General features: G+C 62.0%; 1 protein-coding gene across 1 annotated transcript in view; it reads right to left on the reverse strand.

Moving 5' to 3' along the window:
* Positions 1-18,325, reverse strand: part of LOC128898805 (hydrocephalus-inducing protein homolog) — a 57,130-nt gene extending 38,805 nt beyond the window's left edge. Inside the window, exons 1-17 of the mRNA XM_054175534.1 lie at positions 18,206-18,325; positions 17,086-17,361; positions 15,374-15,472; positions 14,432-14,566; positions 13,174-13,373; positions 11,706-11,830; positions 10,825-11,023; positions 9,365-9,524; positions 8,507-8,606; positions 6,724-6,842; positions 5,883-6,106; positions 5,689-5,756; positions 4,326-4,561; positions 3,595-3,695; positions 2,719-2,854; positions 2,074-2,238; positions 1,253-1,405 (exon numbers count right to left, since the gene is read on the reverse strand). Coding sequence (XP_054031509.1) covers positions 1,253-1,405; positions 2,074-2,238; positions 2,719-2,854; positions 3,595-3,695; positions 4,326-4,561; positions 5,689-5,756; positions 5,883-6,106; positions 6,724-6,842; positions 8,507-8,606; positions 9,365-9,524; positions 10,825-11,023; positions 11,706-11,830; positions 13,174-13,373; positions 14,432-14,566; positions 15,374-15,472; positions 17,086-17,361; positions 18,206-18,325 — 2,616 coding nt within the window. The remainder of the gene's footprint in view (positions 1-1,252; positions 1,406-2,073; positions 2,239-2,718; positions 2,855-3,594; positions 3,696-4,325; positions 4,562-5,688; positions 5,757-5,882; positions 6,107-6,723; positions 6,843-8,506; positions 8,607-9,364; positions 9,525-10,824; positions 11,024-11,705; positions 11,831-13,173; positions 13,374-14,431; positions 14,567-15,373; positions 15,473-17,085; positions 17,362-18,205) is intronic.
* Positions 18,326-19,312: the final 987 nt, after the last annotated feature.

Consider the following 19,312-nt stretch of genomic DNA (forward strand, 5'->3'; position numbering starts at 1 on the left):
AGCTGAGCCAGGGGGGCTGCAAACAGCACCTCTGCAGGAGCTTACACCCCCCTGTGCCACCCTCCTCCCACAGACTCTCCTCAGTACCCCCATGTCACAGGACCACAGGATCACCAAGGTTGGAGGAGACCTCTAAGACCATGGAGTCCAACCTGTCACCACAGACCTCATGGCTAGACCCTGGCACCAAGTGCCACATCCAGTCCCCACTGAACACCCCCAGGGATGGGGACTCCACCACCTCCCTGGGCAGCACATCCCAATGACCAATGACTCTCTCTGTGAAGAACTTTCTCCTCACCTCCAGCCTAAACTTCCCCAACCCAAAGGACACCTGTCCTCAAGAGAAGGTTGGTTCCTCCTCCAGTCTCCTTGGAGGACTTTTGCTCAGAGGCCTCTTGAAGCACTGAGAGGCTGCAAGAAGTTGACTTTTCTCCAGCCAGTCCCAGGGAGAGGATCAGAGAAGCACAGAATGGTTTGGGGTGGAAGGGACCTGCAGGATCTTCTAGTCCCAAGCCCCTGCCATGGGCAGGGACATCTCCAACTAGAGCAGGTTGCTCAAAACCCCATCCTCAGTTCAAAGCTGAGAGCCAGGATTGTTCAGCCTGGAGAGAAGGAGGCTGAGGGGAGACCTCCTGGCTCTCTACAGCTCCCTGAAAGGAGGCTGGAGCCAGGGGGGGGTTCAGCGTCTCCTCCCAGGCAACAGGGCAAGAGGAAATGGCCTCAAGTTGCATCCCAGGAGCTTTAGGTTGGGCATGAGGAACAATTTCTTCTTCTGGAGGGCTCTCAAGGCCTGGCCCAGGCTGCCCAAGGCAGGGGGGGAGTCCCCATCCCTGGAGGGATTTCAAAGCCTTGGAGCTGTGGTGCTGAGGGCCAGGGTGCAGTGCTGAGCTGGCAGTGCTGGGTTCAGGGGTGGACTGGAGGACCTGAAAGGTCTTTTCCAACCAAAGGCATTCTGTGATCTCAGAGCTCCAAAGCCATGACTCCCACAGCCAGGGAGCTTCCACAAAGGAAAGGGAGAGCTTGGCAACAGGAGCCAGGCTCACTGCTGCTCAAAGAGCTCCTCCAGCTCTGTTCTCCTGAGGGCTGCCCCAGCTGAGCCTGCCCCCAGAGCCAGGCTCCTCTGGCCACCTGGTGATGCCACACCTTGCTTGCTCTCTCAGGCAGCCAGCTGGGAAAGCTGCAGATGCAAAGCAAGCCCCAGGTGGCCACAGAGCAGCCATTTCCCTTGGCAGCCTCTCCAGATACTCACCACCTCTGCCTGGAAGGCTGCAGGGATGGGGCTCTGATTGCAGAGCTGCAGGCTCCGGGAGACATCCTGCAGCACCTGGATGCTGCCAAAGTTGATCTCTTTGGGCTGCACGGAGACAACTGGGCCCTCTCCAGTGCTCACCAAGTGGATTTCCTGCTCCAGCAAGCAGGGAGGGGAGAGAGAGAGAGAAAACCACACTAGGGAAAGCTGGCAAGGAGCAGGCAGCTCTGAGGCTGCTCCTGGACAGGAGAGAGCTCTGCCTGCTGGAAGTTTGCAGCGTTGCAAGCCTGAACCAGAAGGCCTGCAGCCAGTGTGGGCTCTGGAGGGACCCCAGCTGAAAGCCACAAGCTGCTGGTGTCAGGGGGAAAGAAACCAGCCTGCCCAGCCTGCTGTCCCACCAGCAGCTTTCCTTCCTGTGCCCTGTGCCTGCTTCCAGCCCTGCTGCTGCTCAGGCTTGCCCCAAACCATCCCTTGGCTGCAGAGCCTTCTCAGCTCATTCCTCAGCCAGCCTTTGCTTCAGCAGCACTCTGGGCTGGCCCTGGGTGCTCCTCCCCAGGAGCCCCACGGGAGCAGCAGCTGCTGCTGCTCTCCTCACAGCAGAGGAGCAGAGCCAGGGAGGCTGCTGGCTCATGACCCCATCTGCCCTGTCCCCAGTGCCCTGCTGTGGCACACTCTGGTCACCCCCCCAGAGGGCACCACCCTGCCTCTCCTCTCGCCGCCACCCGCTGCCAGGGGTCCCCCTGGCACAAGTTCCATCTGCCCTGCCAGCAGCCCTCTACCCTTCAGGCCCCAGCAAGCCCTGTGGCACAGAGCAGACTCACCAGGGGGTGTCCTGCACGCCCAAAGACAGCCACAGAGGCAGGAGTGTCCTGGCTCCCCAGCGCCTGGGCCACCAGGGTCAGGGGCACCTCCACGGCGCTGTGAGGCTGAATGATGCCACAGGGCACAGGGCTGGAGTACAGCACAGCAGCATCCTCCTGCTGCTCCTGGAAGGGGGAGGAGCACAGCATGGCATGGGCTGGCAGGGACCTTTCCAGCTCATCCAGTCCCAGCCCCTGCACTGAGCAGGGACATCTGCACCTGGAGCAGGCAGCTCAGAGCCCCCCCCAGCCCGGCCTGGCAGGAAGGCACAAAACAGGAAGCCTTGGACAGGCTCAGCATCCTGAGGGGCTCCCAAAGCTGCTGTACTCAGCCACAGCCACGTTTGGGCTGGCAGAGCAGCTTTTTACCAGCCTCTGAGCTCTCCTGCATGACAGCCCCCCAGAGCCCAGAGCACAAACTGCTTCCCAAAGGGCTGCCCAAGGCTGCTCTTCAGGAAGGTTCCCCTTGCCCTGCTCCCCAAGGGCACATTGGGGTCGGTTCCTGCTCTCAGCGCACTGGAAAGCATCCAGGTCTCTCCCAAAGCCCTTTTCTCCCAAGCACAGCCTGGCTGAGCCCTGGGGGCAGGAGGGGGGGGTGATGCCAACCTGAGGCAGCAGTGCATAGCAGCCTGGCAGGTCGCTGTCGTTCAGCAGGGTCAGCAGCTGCTGGGCAGGGAGCTGCAGGGAGCAGCGGCCGAAGCTCACCACGGGGTTGGGCACTCGCAGAGCGGGAGCCACACACCTGGGCAGAGAGAGGGCCAGAGGGGCTGGAGACACTGGCAGAGGAGAGGCTTCCTGACTCCTGACACGGCCTGGCAGGGAGCAGAACGCAGCTGCCTGGGGCAGAGAGGCTGCCAAGTGCCACCAGCAGCCTGGCCTGGCCCTGCGGCGCTGTGGCCAGCAGGAGCGGGGCAGGGATCGGCCCCCTGGGCTCAGCACTGCTGAGGCCTCACCTCACCTCCTGGCAGCAGCTTTGGGCTCCTCACTCCAAGAAGGGCACTGAGGGGCTGCAGTGGGTCCAGAGAAGGGCAGCAAAGCTGGGGAAGGGTCTGGAGGACAGGGCTGGGGAGGGGCAGCTGAGGGAGCTGGGGGTGTTGGGCCTAGAGAGGAGGAGGCAGAGCAGAGCCCTCCTGGCTCTCCACAAGTCCCTGCAAGGAGGCTGGAGCCAGCTGGGGTTGGGCTCTGCTCCCAAGGAGGAAGTGAGAGGACAAGAGAAATGGCTCCAAGCTGTGCCAGGGGAGGGGCAGTGCCAATCATTGACAGAATTGCTGTGCCCTTTAGGCAAGGGCTGAGGGCCAGGCCTGTCCATTCTGGGCAGATGCTCCTCAAGGTGGCTGCTTTCAAACCCTGCTCTTCCCATCTCTGGCTGGCCAGAGCCAGCTCCTGGAGCAGCCTTCTCCTGTGGAGCTGGAGCCAGCAGACCACATGGCAGGGGCTGGAGGCACCAGCAGAGCCAAAGGGCTGCAAGGAAAGTGCTGGTACCTGGCTGTGAGGGGCAGTGACAGCAGCTCCTGGCCCACACCATCCACATCTACCACCAGTGCCAGACTGTAGGTGCCCAGGGTGTTGGAGCACAGGGTGACCTGGGGGGAGAGCAAAGCACCAAACACTTCCCACAGCTGCTCTCCTGCCATTCCCATGCCATGGGAAGCAGAGGGAGGCCTTTGCCCTAGGTCTGCTGCTCCATGTGCAGAGCACAGGCCCTGGGAGCACCACAAGGCTGCTGGCAAGAGCTGCTTGGAGAAATGTCCTTGGCAGTTGCCAGGCCATGTGTGAGACGAATGCAGGCACCAGCAGAGCCATCTTGTGCTCAGCACTGCCTGGCAGCTAAGGGACCAGGCTCTGATCTCCACTCAACAGCAGAAATGCAGGGGGGAGCTGCTGACTCCAGCAGAACCACTCCAGCTCTGCAGTGGGAAGCTGGGGCAGAAGCTGGGCCCAGCAGAACCTGCTCAGCTCACAGAGCTTTTGCAGCCCCACTGAGATGCCTGCAGTGAATCCAAGTGTGGGGCAGGAGCTGCAGCTTCTGCCTGCAGAATCCAAAGGCTGCTCCTTCAGGAAGGTCCCAGAGCAGCACAGCTAAGCAGAGCCCAGCCCTGCTGCAGGGCTCTGCCTGGCCTCACACTGGCAGCCAGCAGCACTGCAGCCCTCTCCCAGAGCAGGGAAGCCTCAGCCCCAGCTGCCGAAGCCCCCCCGGCCCCACCGCTCCCTACCTGGATGTCCACGAAGCTCCTGGCACAGAGGGTGCCTCTGCAAGGGCTGATGGTGAACTCACAGGGCCTGAGGAGCCCGCTGGCTGCCCTCCTCCAGGAGGGCAGAGAGTTGTCCAGCACCTGGGCAGCGCTGGGCACGCTGGGCTCTGCCGTGCCGTCCCCGGGCAGGCGGAGGGCGAAGGCCAGGGGCAGCGGGGAGGCGTTGGTGAGGCGACAGAACAGGCTGTGAGGGAAGCCTAGGGGAGAGGACACAGCTCTGCACCTCTGCACACAGCTCCTCTGCCTCCTGCTGCCAGTAGCCTGGCATGCTCAGACTGCACTGGGCCTCGGGCTCGCCCTGCTCTGAGCTGCAGCTGCTGGGGAAGCCAAGCAGCTCTGTGCTGGCACTGCTGGGGGACAGCTCATTGCCCGTGAGGCAGCCAGGGGCCCTCGTGGCCAGGAGGGCCGAGGGTCTCCTGGGGTGCAGTCAGGAGAGTGTGGCCAGCAGGGCATGGGGGAAGCCTTCAGCTGCCAAGGCCTCACCCATGCCATCAGCTGATGAGGACACTTCTCCTCTGGGATCCCCTGGCTCTGCCTGCTGGCATCCCTCTTGCTTTGTCTATTCACCAGGAAACCAAGAGGCAGAGCAGGGATGGAGGGAGGGGAGGATGCAGCTCAGCAAAGGCCAGCAGCTCTCTCAGAAGTCCACCAGCAGGATGAAAGCAGAGAGGGATCCTGGCCAGGCTGATCCTGGCTCTTCAGTCAGCCCAGAACTGGCTTCCCAGACACACCTGAGATCCCCTCAGGACAAAGCCTTCTGTGAGACTGAACTGCAGCACCAGAATCTGCATCTCAGGCAGCAGAGCTGGGCTGCTGCTGGGCAAGGAGAAGGAGCCCAGGGCTCTGAGCACAGCAGGGCCTGAGGCAGAGCTGTTTCTGGGCCACACTGCCTGGCAGGTGGAAACCAGTGGCCCTCCCAGCACCAATGAATAGCTGACACGACAGCTCAGGGGGGTGGGGGTGGAAATGGTGCCCAGGCCTGACAACAACACTGAGCCCCAGCAGGCACAGGCCAGTCCACAGCTTCAACTCCCTTCTCCTGCAATCCCAGCCCCTGGGCCCTGCTGGGGCTGTCACAGCCACCCTGCTGCCAAGGACTGGCAGCCTGGGGCTGATCAGACCGTGAGGGACACCACAAGACACCGGCTGCTAGTGCCTCGGGCCGCTTGGATCTCATGATGGCCAAACACTGCCTGAGCAACCTGCAGCCCTGCTTTAGCCTCCTGAAGGCTGCTCTGGAGGGCCAGCAGTGCTGGAGGCTCTGAGGCTCCACTCTGGGGCTGCAGAGCCCTCAGGCTGTGCTCCAAGGCCAGGCCACACTCACCATAGGAGACGTCCCCGAAGCGCAGGCAAGGGACATCGAAGTGCAGAGAAGGTGCAGAGACACAGCCCCTGTGGGGACACAGCAGAGGAGGCCTTGGCTTGGCTGCAGAGCCCTGCAGAGCCTGCAGCCTGCACTGCTGCTGGCATGCAGCAGAGCTGCTCTCACAGCACAAGGGGCTTCAAGCAGCCTCTCACCTGACAGTCAGGGTCAGAGGCTCAGGGCATCCTTCCACACGGAAGCTGAACTCTTCTCTGAAGTGCCCCAGGACAGTGGGACAGCAGCAGACCTGGACAACCTGGAACCCACCTGGCAAAACCAGGCCCTGACAGGGGGAGAAGCTGAAGCAGGAGCCCAGAGCTGTAGCTGGAGGGACCAGGCTGAAGGAGGCATCGATGGCTCCTTTGTTGTGCAGAGTCACCTGCAAGACATCCAATGGAAACAGCTGAGGAGCCTTCCTCCCTCCCTCCCTCCCTCCCAGGAGGCTGATGTGTGTCCTGATCAAACCCCTCACAGCTGGCAGAGGCAGAAGATGCTGCCTGCTGCTGCTTGGCAGACACCAAAGGAGAGTTCTGCCTGTGGGGGTTTCATGCAAAGCAGCCAGAACTTGAGAGAATGAATCCTAGAATGGGTTGGGCTGGAAGGGACCTTCAAGAGCATCCAGTTCCAGCCCCCTGCCATGGGCAGGGACCCCTCCCACCAGCCCAGGCTGCTCAAGGCCTCATCCAGCCTGGCCTTGAACCCCTCCAGGGAGGGGGCACCCATGGCCTCCCTGGGCAGCCTGTGCCAGTGTCTCCCCCCCACACTGCAAAGAATTTCTTCCTTCTCTCCAGGGCCAGTCTGCCCTCCCCACGCTTCACCCCATTCCCTCTCATCCTGGCACTCCCAGCCCTTGTCCAAAGTCCCTCCCCAGCTACTGGAGGGCTGCTCTAAGGTCTCCCTGCAGCCTTCTCTTCTCCAGGCTGAGCAGCCCCAACTCTCCCAGCCTGTCCCCACAGTGGGACTTCACCCCCAACCCTGCCAGCCCCTGCTGCTCACCTCAGAGCTGTTGGTGGAGCCAACCAACAGCTGCCCAAGGTCCAGCTGGTCAATGCTGAAGCAGAGCCAGGGCCCTCGGCCTTCCCCTTGGATGTGCAGAGGCAGCCTGGCCTCACAGCCTGGGGAGAGAGTTCCATTGGAGGACTCCTTGAGGGGGGCAGGGACCTGCCAAGGTCAGCCAGCCCAAGCCCCCTGCCCTCAGCAGGAGCAGCTGCAGGTAGAGCAGGTGGCTCTGAGCCCCCAGCACCCTGAGATGGAGTGGCTCCAGGCAGGGGAAACCTGACCCTCCCGGGGCGGTTTGGGCCAGGGGCTCAGCAGCCTCAGGGTCAAACATTCTGGGGGCATGAGGAGGTCAGCCAAGGGGCTTGGAGGCAGCAAGGACTCCCCACTTAAACCTCCTGGGGCTCCTCTTTCAGGGACCTTGCCCCTGGGACAGATTCCACCCTGAGAGCACAGGGGAGCAGCTGCTTTGCAGTGCTCCTCTTGCAAACCCCCAGGAGAGGAAGGCCCAGCAGGGCCTTTCAGGAGCAGGCTCCTCTCTGCCAACACAGAGCAGCTGCCCAGCTCTGCCTCCCAGAGCCCCAGAGCAGCTCTCCTACTGCTCTGCAATGCAAAACCTCTCCTGGAGATGCAGCCCTGCTGCCAGGAGATGGAATCTCCCTCAGCAGAGCAGAAAGCCCAGAGGCAGCAGCTCAGCACTGGCAACTTTTTCAAGCAAGCCTTCCCTTGCCCAGCTCTGACAAGTGCAGCTGGGGCAGGCAGGCATTTTGGGAACACGAGGCCTGGGCTGGCACTGGCCAAGGGAACCAGGCCCAGTTGCTGGGCAAGTCCAAAGCTGATCCCTGGCATCGCTGTCCCTTGGCTTGGGGCAGGAAGGAAAGCAACAAAGCAGCAGGGTTGGTGCTTTCAGCAGCCTCCAGGAATGGGAGCTGGGCTGCTGCACCTCCAGGGGCTCTGGAGGGGAGGCAAACCATCAGGTCCCCTGGAGGAAGCCTGCAGCAAGCTCCCACCCTTGAGACACAGCCTGAGCAGCACCCTGCAGAGATGGAGAGGAAGCACAAGGAAGCCTGAAGCTGGCTGCAAGCACTCCCTGCCCTGGGCTAGCACTGCAAAGCCACCACCTCTGGCAGGGCAGAGCTGGTGCCAGGGATGGCTGCTGCCACCAACAGCCTGACCACACTGCAGGGAGACAGCACCAGCACAGAGCTCATCCAGCAGGCTGCTGGGGCTCAGCTTTCCAGGGAGAGCCTTCTCCTGCTGAGCAGAGCAAGCCCTGAGCAATGCCAGCCAGGGGAAGCACAGCCTCAGAGCTGCCAGGGGACAATGCCCAGGCAGGGAGAAGCAGCTGCTGGCCAGAGATGGTCCTTGGGAGGGCACCCTGCACTCAGGGGCAGGAGATGCAGGGGCTGGGAGCGCTCTGGAACTCAGCTCCTACCACCTCAGGAGCCCCAGGCTGCCTCCAGGCAATGAGGACTCCTCTTGGAGGGAAAAGGGCTGGAGGGGCTTAGGGGACACTGAAGCTGCTGAGTTCTGGAGCTCCTCAGCCTTCACAGACTCCTCCCAGCAGGGCAAGCCCACGGCAGGAAACCTGAGCCCTTCCCTGCCTCCCCTGGGATCTGTGATCCAGAGGCAGTGTCCTGAGCCCTGGCCCTGGGCAGGAGAGCAGCTGGGAGCCCCAGGGACAGCAGGCACGTGTCCTGTGGGCCACTGAGCCTTCCGAGCAGCTCGAGCAGGAGCCAGGGGGCTGCAGCCTGGGGCAGAGAGCAGCAGGAAGAAGCTGTACCTGAGATGTCACAGTAGAGCCTTGCTTCATAGACTCTGGCTGCCTGGGGCCTAAAGGTCACCTGGATCTCAGCTGAGCAGTGTGGCCACACCTCTCCCTCCTAGAAGAGAGGATGGCAGCAAACCATTGATCTCCAAACCCTCCAGCCCAGCTCTGCAGCCACAGCCCTGCAGCCTTTCTTCAGAGCCCCAGGGGAGAGCGAGGAGCAAACCCCACAGGTGCTGGGGTGGGGGAGGAGAGACAGACACAGGCAGAGCTCTGCCAGGGAACCTGCTCCAGAGGGGAGGGAGGCCTGGGAAACCAAGAGCCTGAAAGGCTGGACAAGGCAGAAGGGGAGAGAGCCATGGAGCAGCCCACTTCTAGCCAGTCCCAGAGCACAGTGTGGAACAGCCACAGAGCCAGTGAGGAAAGGTTTCCACTCACAGGGCTTGAGGCCAGGCTACGCCTGGTGTCCCTCCATCGTTCCCTGGAGCACCAGGACCCTGCACTGGGGGCAGCCAGACTCCTGCCCCTCACCTGCCTGCCCCTCACCAGCTCAGGAGCAGGTTCAGCTGGGTGTGGAGAGGCAGTGCAGCTGGCACCAAGCGGGAGCCCTGGCACACACTCCCAGAGCAGCTCTAACACACCGCAGGATGCTCCCAGTGCTGCCCAGCTCCCTCGCTCCTTGCAGCAGAGCTCAGCTGCCAGCAGGCTCTCGGCCTCTGCCGGCAGCCTGCAGCTCCCAAAGGCTTTCGGCAGCGAGCTGCGCCCCCTCCAGCCCTGAGCTCTTCTCTCGGGGCACGGCGAGCCGGGGGCAGGCTCTGCCAAGGGACCTCCCCCAGGCGGGAGGCGGAATGGGGGCTCTGGGCTCTGCCTTACCAGCGGCTCGATGGTGAAGATCTGGGAGCGCAGCGGGGCCTCTCCTTGCGCCTTCGCCCTCTGCTGCTGGAAGAGGTGGGAGAGCCGGGAACGGCGTCCTTGGAGAGCAGGCTGCTTCCTGGGCTCCTCGGGGGGATGTGGCTTGAAGTGCCCCTGCAGCCTGCAGCCCAGAGCCCAGCAGGCAAGGGCATCAGCAGCAGCCCTGCAGAGGCTCTGGCAGAAGCGCTCGGGGAGGCACAGCAAGGGGCTGCCCCCGAGCCCCCGGCTCCCAGCCCCAGCCCACCGCCCCTGCCTCTTCCCTGGCCACTTGCACTCCGTGCCTGCAAGCTCTGAAGGGCTCTGTGAAAGGCAGCAGCCCCCCGAGAGCCTTCCTGGCTCACTGCCACAGCTGATGGAGGCTCCAGCAGCAGCCCCGAGTGGCTTTTCCTCCCCTGGAGCTGCCCAGGGCTGCTCCTTGCACAGCCTGAGCTTGCACAGCAGCCACACACTGGGCAAGGGCAAGCAGAGAGCAGGGGGACCCCGGGGCTGGCCCAGCCCCGCTGAACCTGACTTGCTCAGAAGCCCCTGCAGGGCACTCCAGCTGAAGGCACTTTCCTCACCAGCTGTGGCTGCAGACTAACTCGAGATCCCTCCATGCCCCCGGGGCTGGAAGGACACCCAAGGCTTCCCCAGCTGCCCCAGGCTTTGAAGTGTGGCTTCCAGCTCAGCCCCTGGGCTCCAGGTGTTCCTCTGCTGCCTGATGTGGCAATTTCCAAGCTTCACCACAGGCAGCCTTTGCAGACCCTGCCCCATCTCCCACCACCACAAAGACCCAGGTGCTGGAACCCAAGGGGACTTCTGAGTCCTGCCTTGCTCCACCCTCCCTGCAGAGCCCTGCACCTCCCAACTCTGCTCAGCCTCTAAGGAAGGGTGGAAACAGCTCCTGGTGCTGGGAACTGGGACAGCAGGAGGCAGTTCATGGCCTGCAGCAGGATGGCCTCAACCTTCTGGGGCCCTGAAGCACTCTGCCCTGCACAGGGCTGGGAAAGGAGCCTGCCAGCTTGAGCCAGCTGCAGCAGGAGAAGCTGCAGTGAGGAGCAGCAGAGTTGTGCTGCCTGCAGCTGTGCTCAGTGCTGCTCCTCAGTGCAGCCCAGCACTGAGCCTTGCCTCAGCCTCCTGGCCCCTCTGGAGCCCAGAGATCTCTGGACCTCAGGGCTTTGTGGCCCCCACAAAGGCAGTTAGCTCTGTGGGGAAATCCAGGCCCTGCAGTTCCTCCCCAAGACACCATCCTCAGCTGGAGTGTGGATGCAGCTGGGGAGGGAAGTGCTGAGCTCCAGCACCCCAAAGCCCAGGGATCCAGGCCTCGGTGCTGTGGGGGCTTTCCTGGCCTCAACCACTGCAAAGCACCGAGAGCCCTGGAGGCCACACTTGAGTGTCAGCCTTGGACAGGGCTCTTCCTGCAGTGCAGCTTTCCAACCAACCTCTGCTGCTGCTCCTCCTCCTCCTGACTAGCAGCAGCCTTCCACTGGAAGCGAGCGCTGACATCGCTGCCGTTGTGGATGAGCAGGGTGCTGCGGGTGCTCAGCGACAGGTAGGTCTTCTCCATGGTCAAGGAGCTCCTGTCCAGCCTGATGTTCACATCCACAGCTGTGCCACTGAGGCTGCTGTGAATGTCTTCTCCTGGAAGAAGGCAGAGGGGAGTCTTTGCTCATCTCACTTGCAAGCTACAGGAGCATTTGGATCCTTTCTAGGAGCTCCAGACAGCTGCAGTGCTCCCTGCAGGGCTGCGGCACCACAGCAGCACCCAGAGAGCACATCAGGCTGCCCAGGAGCCCAGGGCAGCAACAGGGACGAAGCAAAGCTCTGCTGCAGGCAGAGGAAACACACCCCGAGGGCACCTGTGAGCAAGGCTCTGCCTCAGCATCAGCTCTGCTGAGCCAAGGCTGTGGGCAGCATTTGGAGGTCACACCTTGGCTCCCACTTACTCCTCAAGGGACTGCTGAGGCTGACACTTCTCCTGGGGCCTGAGCTGGGCTTCTCCTACCCCAGGATACATCTGACACCTCTCCAAGGAGGCACTGAGCACTTCCTGCCCAAGCCCAAGAGCCTTTTAGTCCTGAAGCTGTGAGGTGTGGGATGGAGATGGGGAGAGGACAGTGCAGCAGAAGGGTCTGAGGCCAGCCCAGGGAGAAGCAGAGCAGGGGACAGAGGAGTGCCAGAGGCCCTGGGCACCACAGAGTCTGGCAGAGCCCTGCCCTCCTCCCATCACCCCTCAGGCACAGCACTGGCTGGGGACCAAAGCTCAGCCTCTGCAGGGGGAGCCAGGGACACAGAGTGCAGGCAGGCAGTGGCCAGCACTGACCTGAGTCACAGTGCAGGGTCAGGACCCCGCGGTGCTCCCCGGTCCGCAGCGGCAGGAACTCCACAGTCACCTGCACGGCGTCCCTGGCCCCCAGAGCTCCCAGGCAGGGCTCAGCAGAGAATGGGCTGCAAGAGAGAGACAGCAGGGCTGCTGCAGGGAGCCTGCAAGAGCTCTTTCAGCTCAAGGCCAACCATGCTGCCATTGCTAGGTCACCCCCAAACCATGGCCCTCAGCACCGCACCAACCCCCCCAGGGGTGGGGACTCCACCACTGCCCTGGGCAGCCTGGACCAGGCCTTGACAGCCCCCAAGGGGAAGAAATGGTTCCTCATGTCCCAGCCCAAACCTTTCCTGACACAACTGAGGTCATTTCCTCGTGGTCCATCACTTGTTCCTTGGCAGCAGAGACCAAGCCCTGCCTGGCTCCAGCCTCCTGTCAGGGAGTTGAAGCATCACAGAAGATCTGCCCTCAGCCTCCTCCAGGCTAAATCAACCCCAGATCCCTTAGCTGCTCCTCACAAGACTTTTGCTCTAGACCCTTCACCAGCTCTTTTGTCCTTCCTGGACCCACCCCAGCACCTCAATGTCCTCCCTGTGGTGAGGGGGCCAAAAGTCATTGCAGTACTCAGGCTGTGAATCCAGAATCCAGTGCAGGGTACACTTCCCTGCTCCTGTTGGCCACACCATGGCTGACCCAGGCCAGGATGCTGTTGGCCTGCTCAGCCACCTGGGCACAGGCTGGCTCAGCTTCAGCCTGTTGCCCAGCACCCCAGGTCTTTGCTGGGCATCTTTCCAGCCACTCTTCCCCCAGACTGGAGTGTGGCAGGGGCTTGCTGTGACCCAGGTCCTGGACCTGCCACTTGGCCTTGATGAACCTCATGCCATTGGCTTGGCCTTTGATCCAGCCTGGCCAGGTGCCTCTGTAGGTTAACAAGCAGCTCAGCACTGCTGCCCAGCTTGGGCCTGTCTGCCAACTGACTGAGGCAGCCTCAATGTCCTCACCCAGGGCACTGACAGAATGTTCAGGAGAACTGGCCCCAGCACTGAGCCTTGGGGAACACCACTGGGGACCAGACACCAAGTGGAGTTAGCTCCATTCACTGCAGACAGCAGAAGGAAACCCAACCCCCCGGGATCAGAAAGAGAGCTCCTGGCTCAGTGCTGAGGAGGTTCAGCCCTCAGAAGGGCCCAGAGTAGAAAGTGACATCAGGTGCCCCCCACACTGCATCCAGCTCCCTGCAGTGAGGCTGCAGAGCCCAGCTGCTGGCAATGCCACCAGAGCAGGGCTGCTGGGGAGCACAGGGGTGGAAGAGCTGCTGGCACTCAGAGCTTCCCCCTGGCTTCCTGCCACCCAGCAACCTCCCCTCGAGAGCTGCAAATGGCAAGGCACCTCCTGGGCCAGGAGATCCCAGCCTAGGAAGCAGCCAGGGCCTGGCCTGAAGAGCAGAGCAGGATGCTGAGCTCCTCACCTCTGAGTGCTGAGGCTGTAGCGAGCCTCCCGCTGGCCCAGGTTGCGCAGCAGCAGAGTCCTCTGGGTGCTGTGCCTGACCGGGCAGAGGGAGAAGCTCAGCTGCTGGGGGAAGTCCAGCAGGGCCTGGGCACCCACAGCCCGGATGGGCACAGGGAACTGCTCCCTCTGGGTGACACACAGCAGCTGGTGGCAGTAGTCCTGCGGGGAAAGGAAGAGCCTCAGCAGGCTGCAGGCAGTGCCGGCCCCAGGGCAGAAGGGAAGCTGCTGGGCTCTGGCTGGCTGCCAGCTGCAGCAGCTTAAAGAACTCTTCCAACCCAACCCAACCAATTCCATGCTTCTGGAAGCACCCCATGCTCTGTGCTGAGCCTTGTGAGGGAACCCCCCAGCCCCATTTTGCAGGGGAACACAGGCATGGCTTGGAGCAGCTACAGAAACAAGGAGCTCTGTGTGCCCAGCACCCACAGCATGGCTGGGAGGGTGCTGCAGCACTGGGCCAAGCTGCCCAGAGAGCTTCACAGAGCCACAGAGCAGTGGGGCTTGGAAGGCTCCTCTGGAGATCATCCAGTCCACCCCCCTGCTAATGAGGCTGTGCCTCTGTTGTGGGGTCTCCTCCTCTGGAGAGCTTCCTGACCCTCCTGGCCATTGCCATCCTGGGCAAGCTGCTGTGGCTGTCCCTGCTCCAGCAGGGGGGTTGGGCTGGGTGAGCTCCAGAGCTGCCTCCCAGCCCCCACCATTCCATGACTCTGATAAGCAGCAGGCAGGAAAAATGATGGCTCCAGAGCTCAGCTTCTGTTGCCTGCCTGCTGTGGCCAGCAGGACACACAGAAGGTGAAAGCAGTCTGCCCAGGTGCTGCTCCACACTCTGCTCAGGCCCACTTTGGGTCCTCCAAACCACAGTTCCCTCTTGAACAGACTTTTGCCTTCAGCCATGGAGTAAAGCCATGAGGAGGCAGCAGTGGGCATACCCTAGAAACCAGCCCCTTGAGAGGCTGCCCCCAGGCCTCACCCTGAAGCCCAGGAAGGTCACAGGAGGAGTCCCAGCAAGGAGAAACAGCCCTGCAGCCCCCAAGCGCCTCCTGCCCAGGAGAGCAGCATCTCCAGCATGGGAAAGGCTTCCTCCCAGTCTGAGACCCAGGGCAACCCTCCTGAAAGCAGGACAGCTCCTCAAAGCCCAGCCCAGATGCCCTGCTCTGCAGCCAGCCCTGCAGCTGCCCCTTCCACTGAAGGCAGCAACCTCTTGAGACCTGCAGCCTCACCTTGTGCTCCTCGGGGGTGAAAAGGATGCGGTAGGTAGAGGCCATGCCAGGTGCTACCTTCTGGCTCACACCCTTGGGGCCAAGCAACTTGAAGTAAGGAGAGGGCTCCATGGTGACCTTCACCCACTGAGGAACCTGCAGGGGAGACACAACTGGCATTTTGCTACCTGTGGCACTGTGGGAAGAAGCCTGGCCATGGCCAGCTGCATCCTTCCTTCCTCTCCTCCCTCCTGCCTCTTCCCACCAGCTTGCTCTGGGCACCTGCCTCACTCCAGCAAATGTTTCCCCAGCTGAAGTTCAGGGAGTCTCAAAGGTTCCCCTCCCACAGGAACAGAACTGCTGACATTTGGCAGCATTCCCCTGCTCCACTTCTTTGGGGAACCTCAGCAGCACCACCAATTCTTTCCCAGCACGGGTGGAGCCCTTCTGGAGGACATGGCTCTGGAGGTGCTGTGGTGTTCCAAAGGGAAAGCAGAGCTCCAGAGAAGCCCCAGCAGGGCTGAATGAAGCTTAGCAGGACCCCAGGTGGCAGCTAAAGGCCTCCCCTTGCTGCTGCTCCAGCAGTCTGTTCCACTGCTCTTCCCAAACACCTCTGTGGAGCTTGGGTGCCACTCCCTAGGCCTTGTCCCAGCATCAGGTGGAGAAGACAAGCCCTGAGCTCTGCCAGTGAACTGTAGGAGCAGCTAAGCAGGCTGTGAGAGGTGGAGATGCCCTCCCCAAAGCCAAGACCAAGCAAGGAGCCACCAGGCTGTGGTGCACACCTGAGCTGGAGCATGAGAAGGAAGAACAGCTGGAGAGCCCCCCACACTCTCAGCAAGCCAGGGCTTTCAGTGGCAAGGAGGCTGTCTAGGAAAGCTCCTCTGGGTGAGGTGCCAGCAGCAGCTGGCAGTGTCAGACAGCATGCCCAGAGTGGGCAGGTTCCTGCCACCCCCCAGCACTTACCCTGCCCTTGTTGCGCAGAACCAGCGTCTCTTCGTAGGCCTGGTGGGGGAGGCAGTTCTGAAAGACCACCTCTGATGGGAGAGGCTCAAAGCAGCTCTGCTCCAGGGCAGCTGGCAGCTGGGGGTGCACAGAGAGCAGGCAGAGGTTCAGCTGCTGGCAGCAGGACTCCTCAGCCAGAAGCCTGCCCTGCTCTCCAGCCAAGCCCAGCCTCGTGGCGAGTGCCTCTGCCCAGCTCAGCCTGGGCAAGCAGAAGCTCTCCCACCTGGCTGCTGGGTGGCTCAAGAGGATCTGGGCTGTGCTGAGCAGGCTCAGGCTAAGCAGCTCTTGTGGTGTCTCTGCAGGTTCCCTCTCCAAAACACAGGGCAAAGGCCTGTGCTGCTGTGGTCACACAGCACCAGAGCACTCCCTGGCAGTGCTGGCAGCACTCCTGGGGCAGCTGAGGGCCAGCAATGGACAGGAGGCTCCAGGGGAAACACTCTGGGGCTGATCTTTGCTCTGAGGCAGAGAGGCCGAGGCCCACGCAGCCCCAAACAGCTTTTCCAGTCTCAAGCCTGGAAGCTGCTGAGGAGAGAACAGCACCAGAGGAGGTCAGGCAGGGCAAGGAGAGCTGAGTGTGGCAAGGTTCAGCTCCTTTCTCTGCAGCACTGGGCAGCTGGAGGAGGACTGGACTTGGCAGCTCCTGCTGCCAGGAGCTTTCAGGGGCTCTTTGATCCTGCTCTGGTGCTGCTGCTTTTGTTCAACTCCACTGCAGCAGCAGCCTGGCAATGCACACAAGCAGCAAATGCTGGCAGAGCAGAGGCCCTGCTGGGAGAGAATTCCTCCCTGCTTTGCCTCCCCTCTCCCAGCTGTGCTGCTCCCACCCCACAGACCCAGGCAGCTCTCCTGCTTCTCCACACAAGCCGTGGCCAGGCCGAAGCCAGCAGCTGCAGCGTGCTGCCAGGTCCCTGTGTGCCCAGCTGAGGGCTTCCCGACCTCCTGGGCTGGCCAGGGCAACCCTCAAGCAGCATGGCACAGGTCTGCTGCTGGCAGTTCCTGCTCAGCAGCCTCCCTCCCCGCTCTGCCCTCGGGGCTGTGTGCTCTGGCCAGCAGCTCTGGCAGCAAAGCAGCTTGAGGCACCCCTGCAGCAAACACCGAGCCAGGCAAGGCACAGCCACGGGCTGAGGCCCCTCTGCAGCTGGCAGGAGCCTGCAGCCTGCAAACCCAGCCCCCTGGGAGGGCCCCAACCTGCTGCTCCACCCCAAAGCACCGCTGCAGCTGAGTGTGCTCAGTCCTCAGCACCTCCTGCAGGCCTTCAGCCCTCCCAGGCCAGGGCTGCCCCCAGGGAAGGAGTCCCAGCCCCAGGCGTTTGGCAGCGACCACCCCAAGCAGCAGCTGCCTGTGCCAGCAGGAGGATGGCAAATGGCAAGCTCCTGCCCTTGGCTCCTGCCCCAGCCTTCCCCCTGCATGGGGCTTGAGTGCCAGGGGCTCAGCTCCAGGAAGCCCCACCAGCTGCAGCAGAGCTTCTCCAGCACAGCTCAGGACTTGAGCATCTCACCAGGGAGCAATGCCTGAGCCTTCTCCTGGCAGGAGGAGCTCAGCACTGCCAGCAGCTGCACAGCACAACAGGAACTGGCCAGCCAGCCCTAGAGAGAAGCTGGAGGCAGGCCTGCCACGAGCAGGCTCCTCTCCAAGTGCCTCATCCAACAGCAAGGAAAAGGGCAGGAAAAGTTTACCTCTGGACAGGAGGCCTCACTGGAGTCTGCAGGCTGGGGAACCAGGGGCAGGGTCCTGGCCTCAGGCTTGCCCCTCCTGGCAACAGGGGGCAGCTTCCCCTCCTGGCTGCTGCCCCTCTGGGTGGAGACTGGGGGCAGCCACATCTTCTGAATGTTGCCCAGCCTGTGCTTGAGGTGGGGCAGCCTCCTCTCCTCAGCCTTGCCTCCCCTCTGGATGATCCGGGGCAGGCTCCCCTCCTGAGTGCCACCCAGGCTCTCCATGACCTCAGGCATCTCCTGCAGGAAGGAGGAGGGAGTCAGCTGAAACACACACCACCAGCACAAGCCACAGCAAGCCCTCTGCTCCTCTTGTCCAGGTGTCCCTGAGGAGTAATTTGTGGTCAGAGCTACCAGGCCAGTCCTGAAGCCTCCTGAGGGACCTGCTGCAGTGTTTCACATCCGAGCATTCATGAGGCAGAGCAGAAGAGACCAGCTCCAGCCAAGGGGCTCTGTCCCATGAGCTTCTGCCTGATTTGCTGGGGCATGCCTGGGCAGTGCTGCTCTCTGGGCATTTTTTCCCTCTGTAGTGCTGCTGGACAGAGCCAGGGAGCTCTGAAGAGAGCAGGGCAAGGGTGCTCAGAACTGCCCCAGCTCTGCCCTTGCCCCAGGCTCCCCAGCCTGCCCTGTGGAGATGGCACTGCTGGGGGAGGCAGAGGAGGGCAGAAAAGCAGCCCTGTGGCAGGACTGAGGTGCAGAGGAATGCCTCCAAGCCTGAGTTCTCCTTCATTCTCTGTGTCCTGGCCTCACAGAGCCCTCCACAGAGACATCTCCTTGAGAGACCTTCAGCACCAGGGCAGCTGCGGTCGGGTGAGCTCCAGTCAGCAAAGGGCACATGTATGGAGAGGAAGGAAGACTTGCCCTGACTGCACTGTTTGCAGGGCTGGATCTGTGCTCCATGGAGGCTATCCCAGCACGGTGGGGGTTGGAAGGGACCTCTGGGGATCAGCCAGTCCAACCCTCTTGCAAACACAGGGCCACCGGGAGCAGCTTGCCCAGGATCACATCTAGGTGGGTTTGGAATGTCTGGAACCTCTCTGGGCAGCCTGCCCCGGGGCTCCTTCTTGACACAGCAGCTACTTACAGTTGCAGGCTGCTTTGCCTCCCTGGCTGGCTTCAGGTGCCCAGGTGCTGCCACTGTGCCCTGGAGCCCCTCAGGCATTTTGGAGGGCCTCCTGGAGCGATGGTTCCGCTCAGCAGCCATGGCTCAGCTCACCTGCAAGGAGCAGCAACAGAGCTTTGCAAAGCCAGAACCCCACTCACAGCAAACCCAAAGGCTCCACAGTGTCTCCAGGCTGGGGCATCCTTCCCAAGGGGACAGCACCTGGGCTGCCCTGCTGCTGTTTCTGACTGGGGGAGCACAGAGCTCCATGCCCTGGGCAAGAGCCAGAGCTGCTCACCAGAGTTTCTCAGGGCTGCTCTGCTTGGCTTCAGGGACAGAAATGATCCAGCAAAGATGACTCCTTCCAGACACACAATGACCACAGTGCCCAGGAGCATTGCTCCATGGAGAATGAGGGCCCTGCTCTTCACTCCCTGACACCCAAACTCAAGGCTCCCTACAGGCACTCCAGAGGCTGCAGCAGCAGAAGTAAAAGCAGGAAAGCACTCAAGGAAGAAGCTCAGCAAGAAAGGCTGCAGGGCTGAAAGCAGGGCCGCTGAAGGCTTCATCCCAACAGCAGCAGAGGCTCTCCAGCCTCCTTGGCCTGCAAGTAGCATGGCTGAACAGGTCCAGCTGAGTGAACCAGGTGCAGGTTAACTTCTTCCACTCAGCAGCATGGCCTCCACCTCTCTTCATCAACACAAAGCCTGTCAACAGTGACCTCCACTCTGCTGAGGGGCACCGGTGACCCACACCCAAGCTGGCACCAGAGGCACTGCCAGCAGCCCTAGGAAACATCCTCTCACCCTTTCTGAACCCTCTGCAGATTCTGCAGCAGCCCTTCCCAGTGTCCAGCACAGGCTGTGGATGGTCACATCCTGACCAGCTGCCTCCCTGGAGCCTCCCTGAGAGGCTCAGGAAACCTCAGCCCAAACCAAAGTGCTTTCATCTCAATCCCCCAAACCTTCTTGGGCAAACACCTGTGTGTGTGCCTGCCCCTCTGCCACACCGGGGCCCAGCCTCTGGAGGAACAGAAGCACTCAGCTCAGAGACATCCAGCTGCAGAAGGGGAAGGGACCAAAAGCAGGA

This window comes from Dryobates pubescens, chromosome 32, assembly GCF_014839835.1.
Source record: "Dryobates pubescens isolate bDryPub1 chromosome 32, bDryPub1.pri, whole genome shotgun sequence".
NCBI classification, from domain to species: domain Eukaryota; kingdom Metazoa; phylum Chordata; class Aves; order Piciformes; family Picidae; genus Dryobates; species Dryobates pubescens.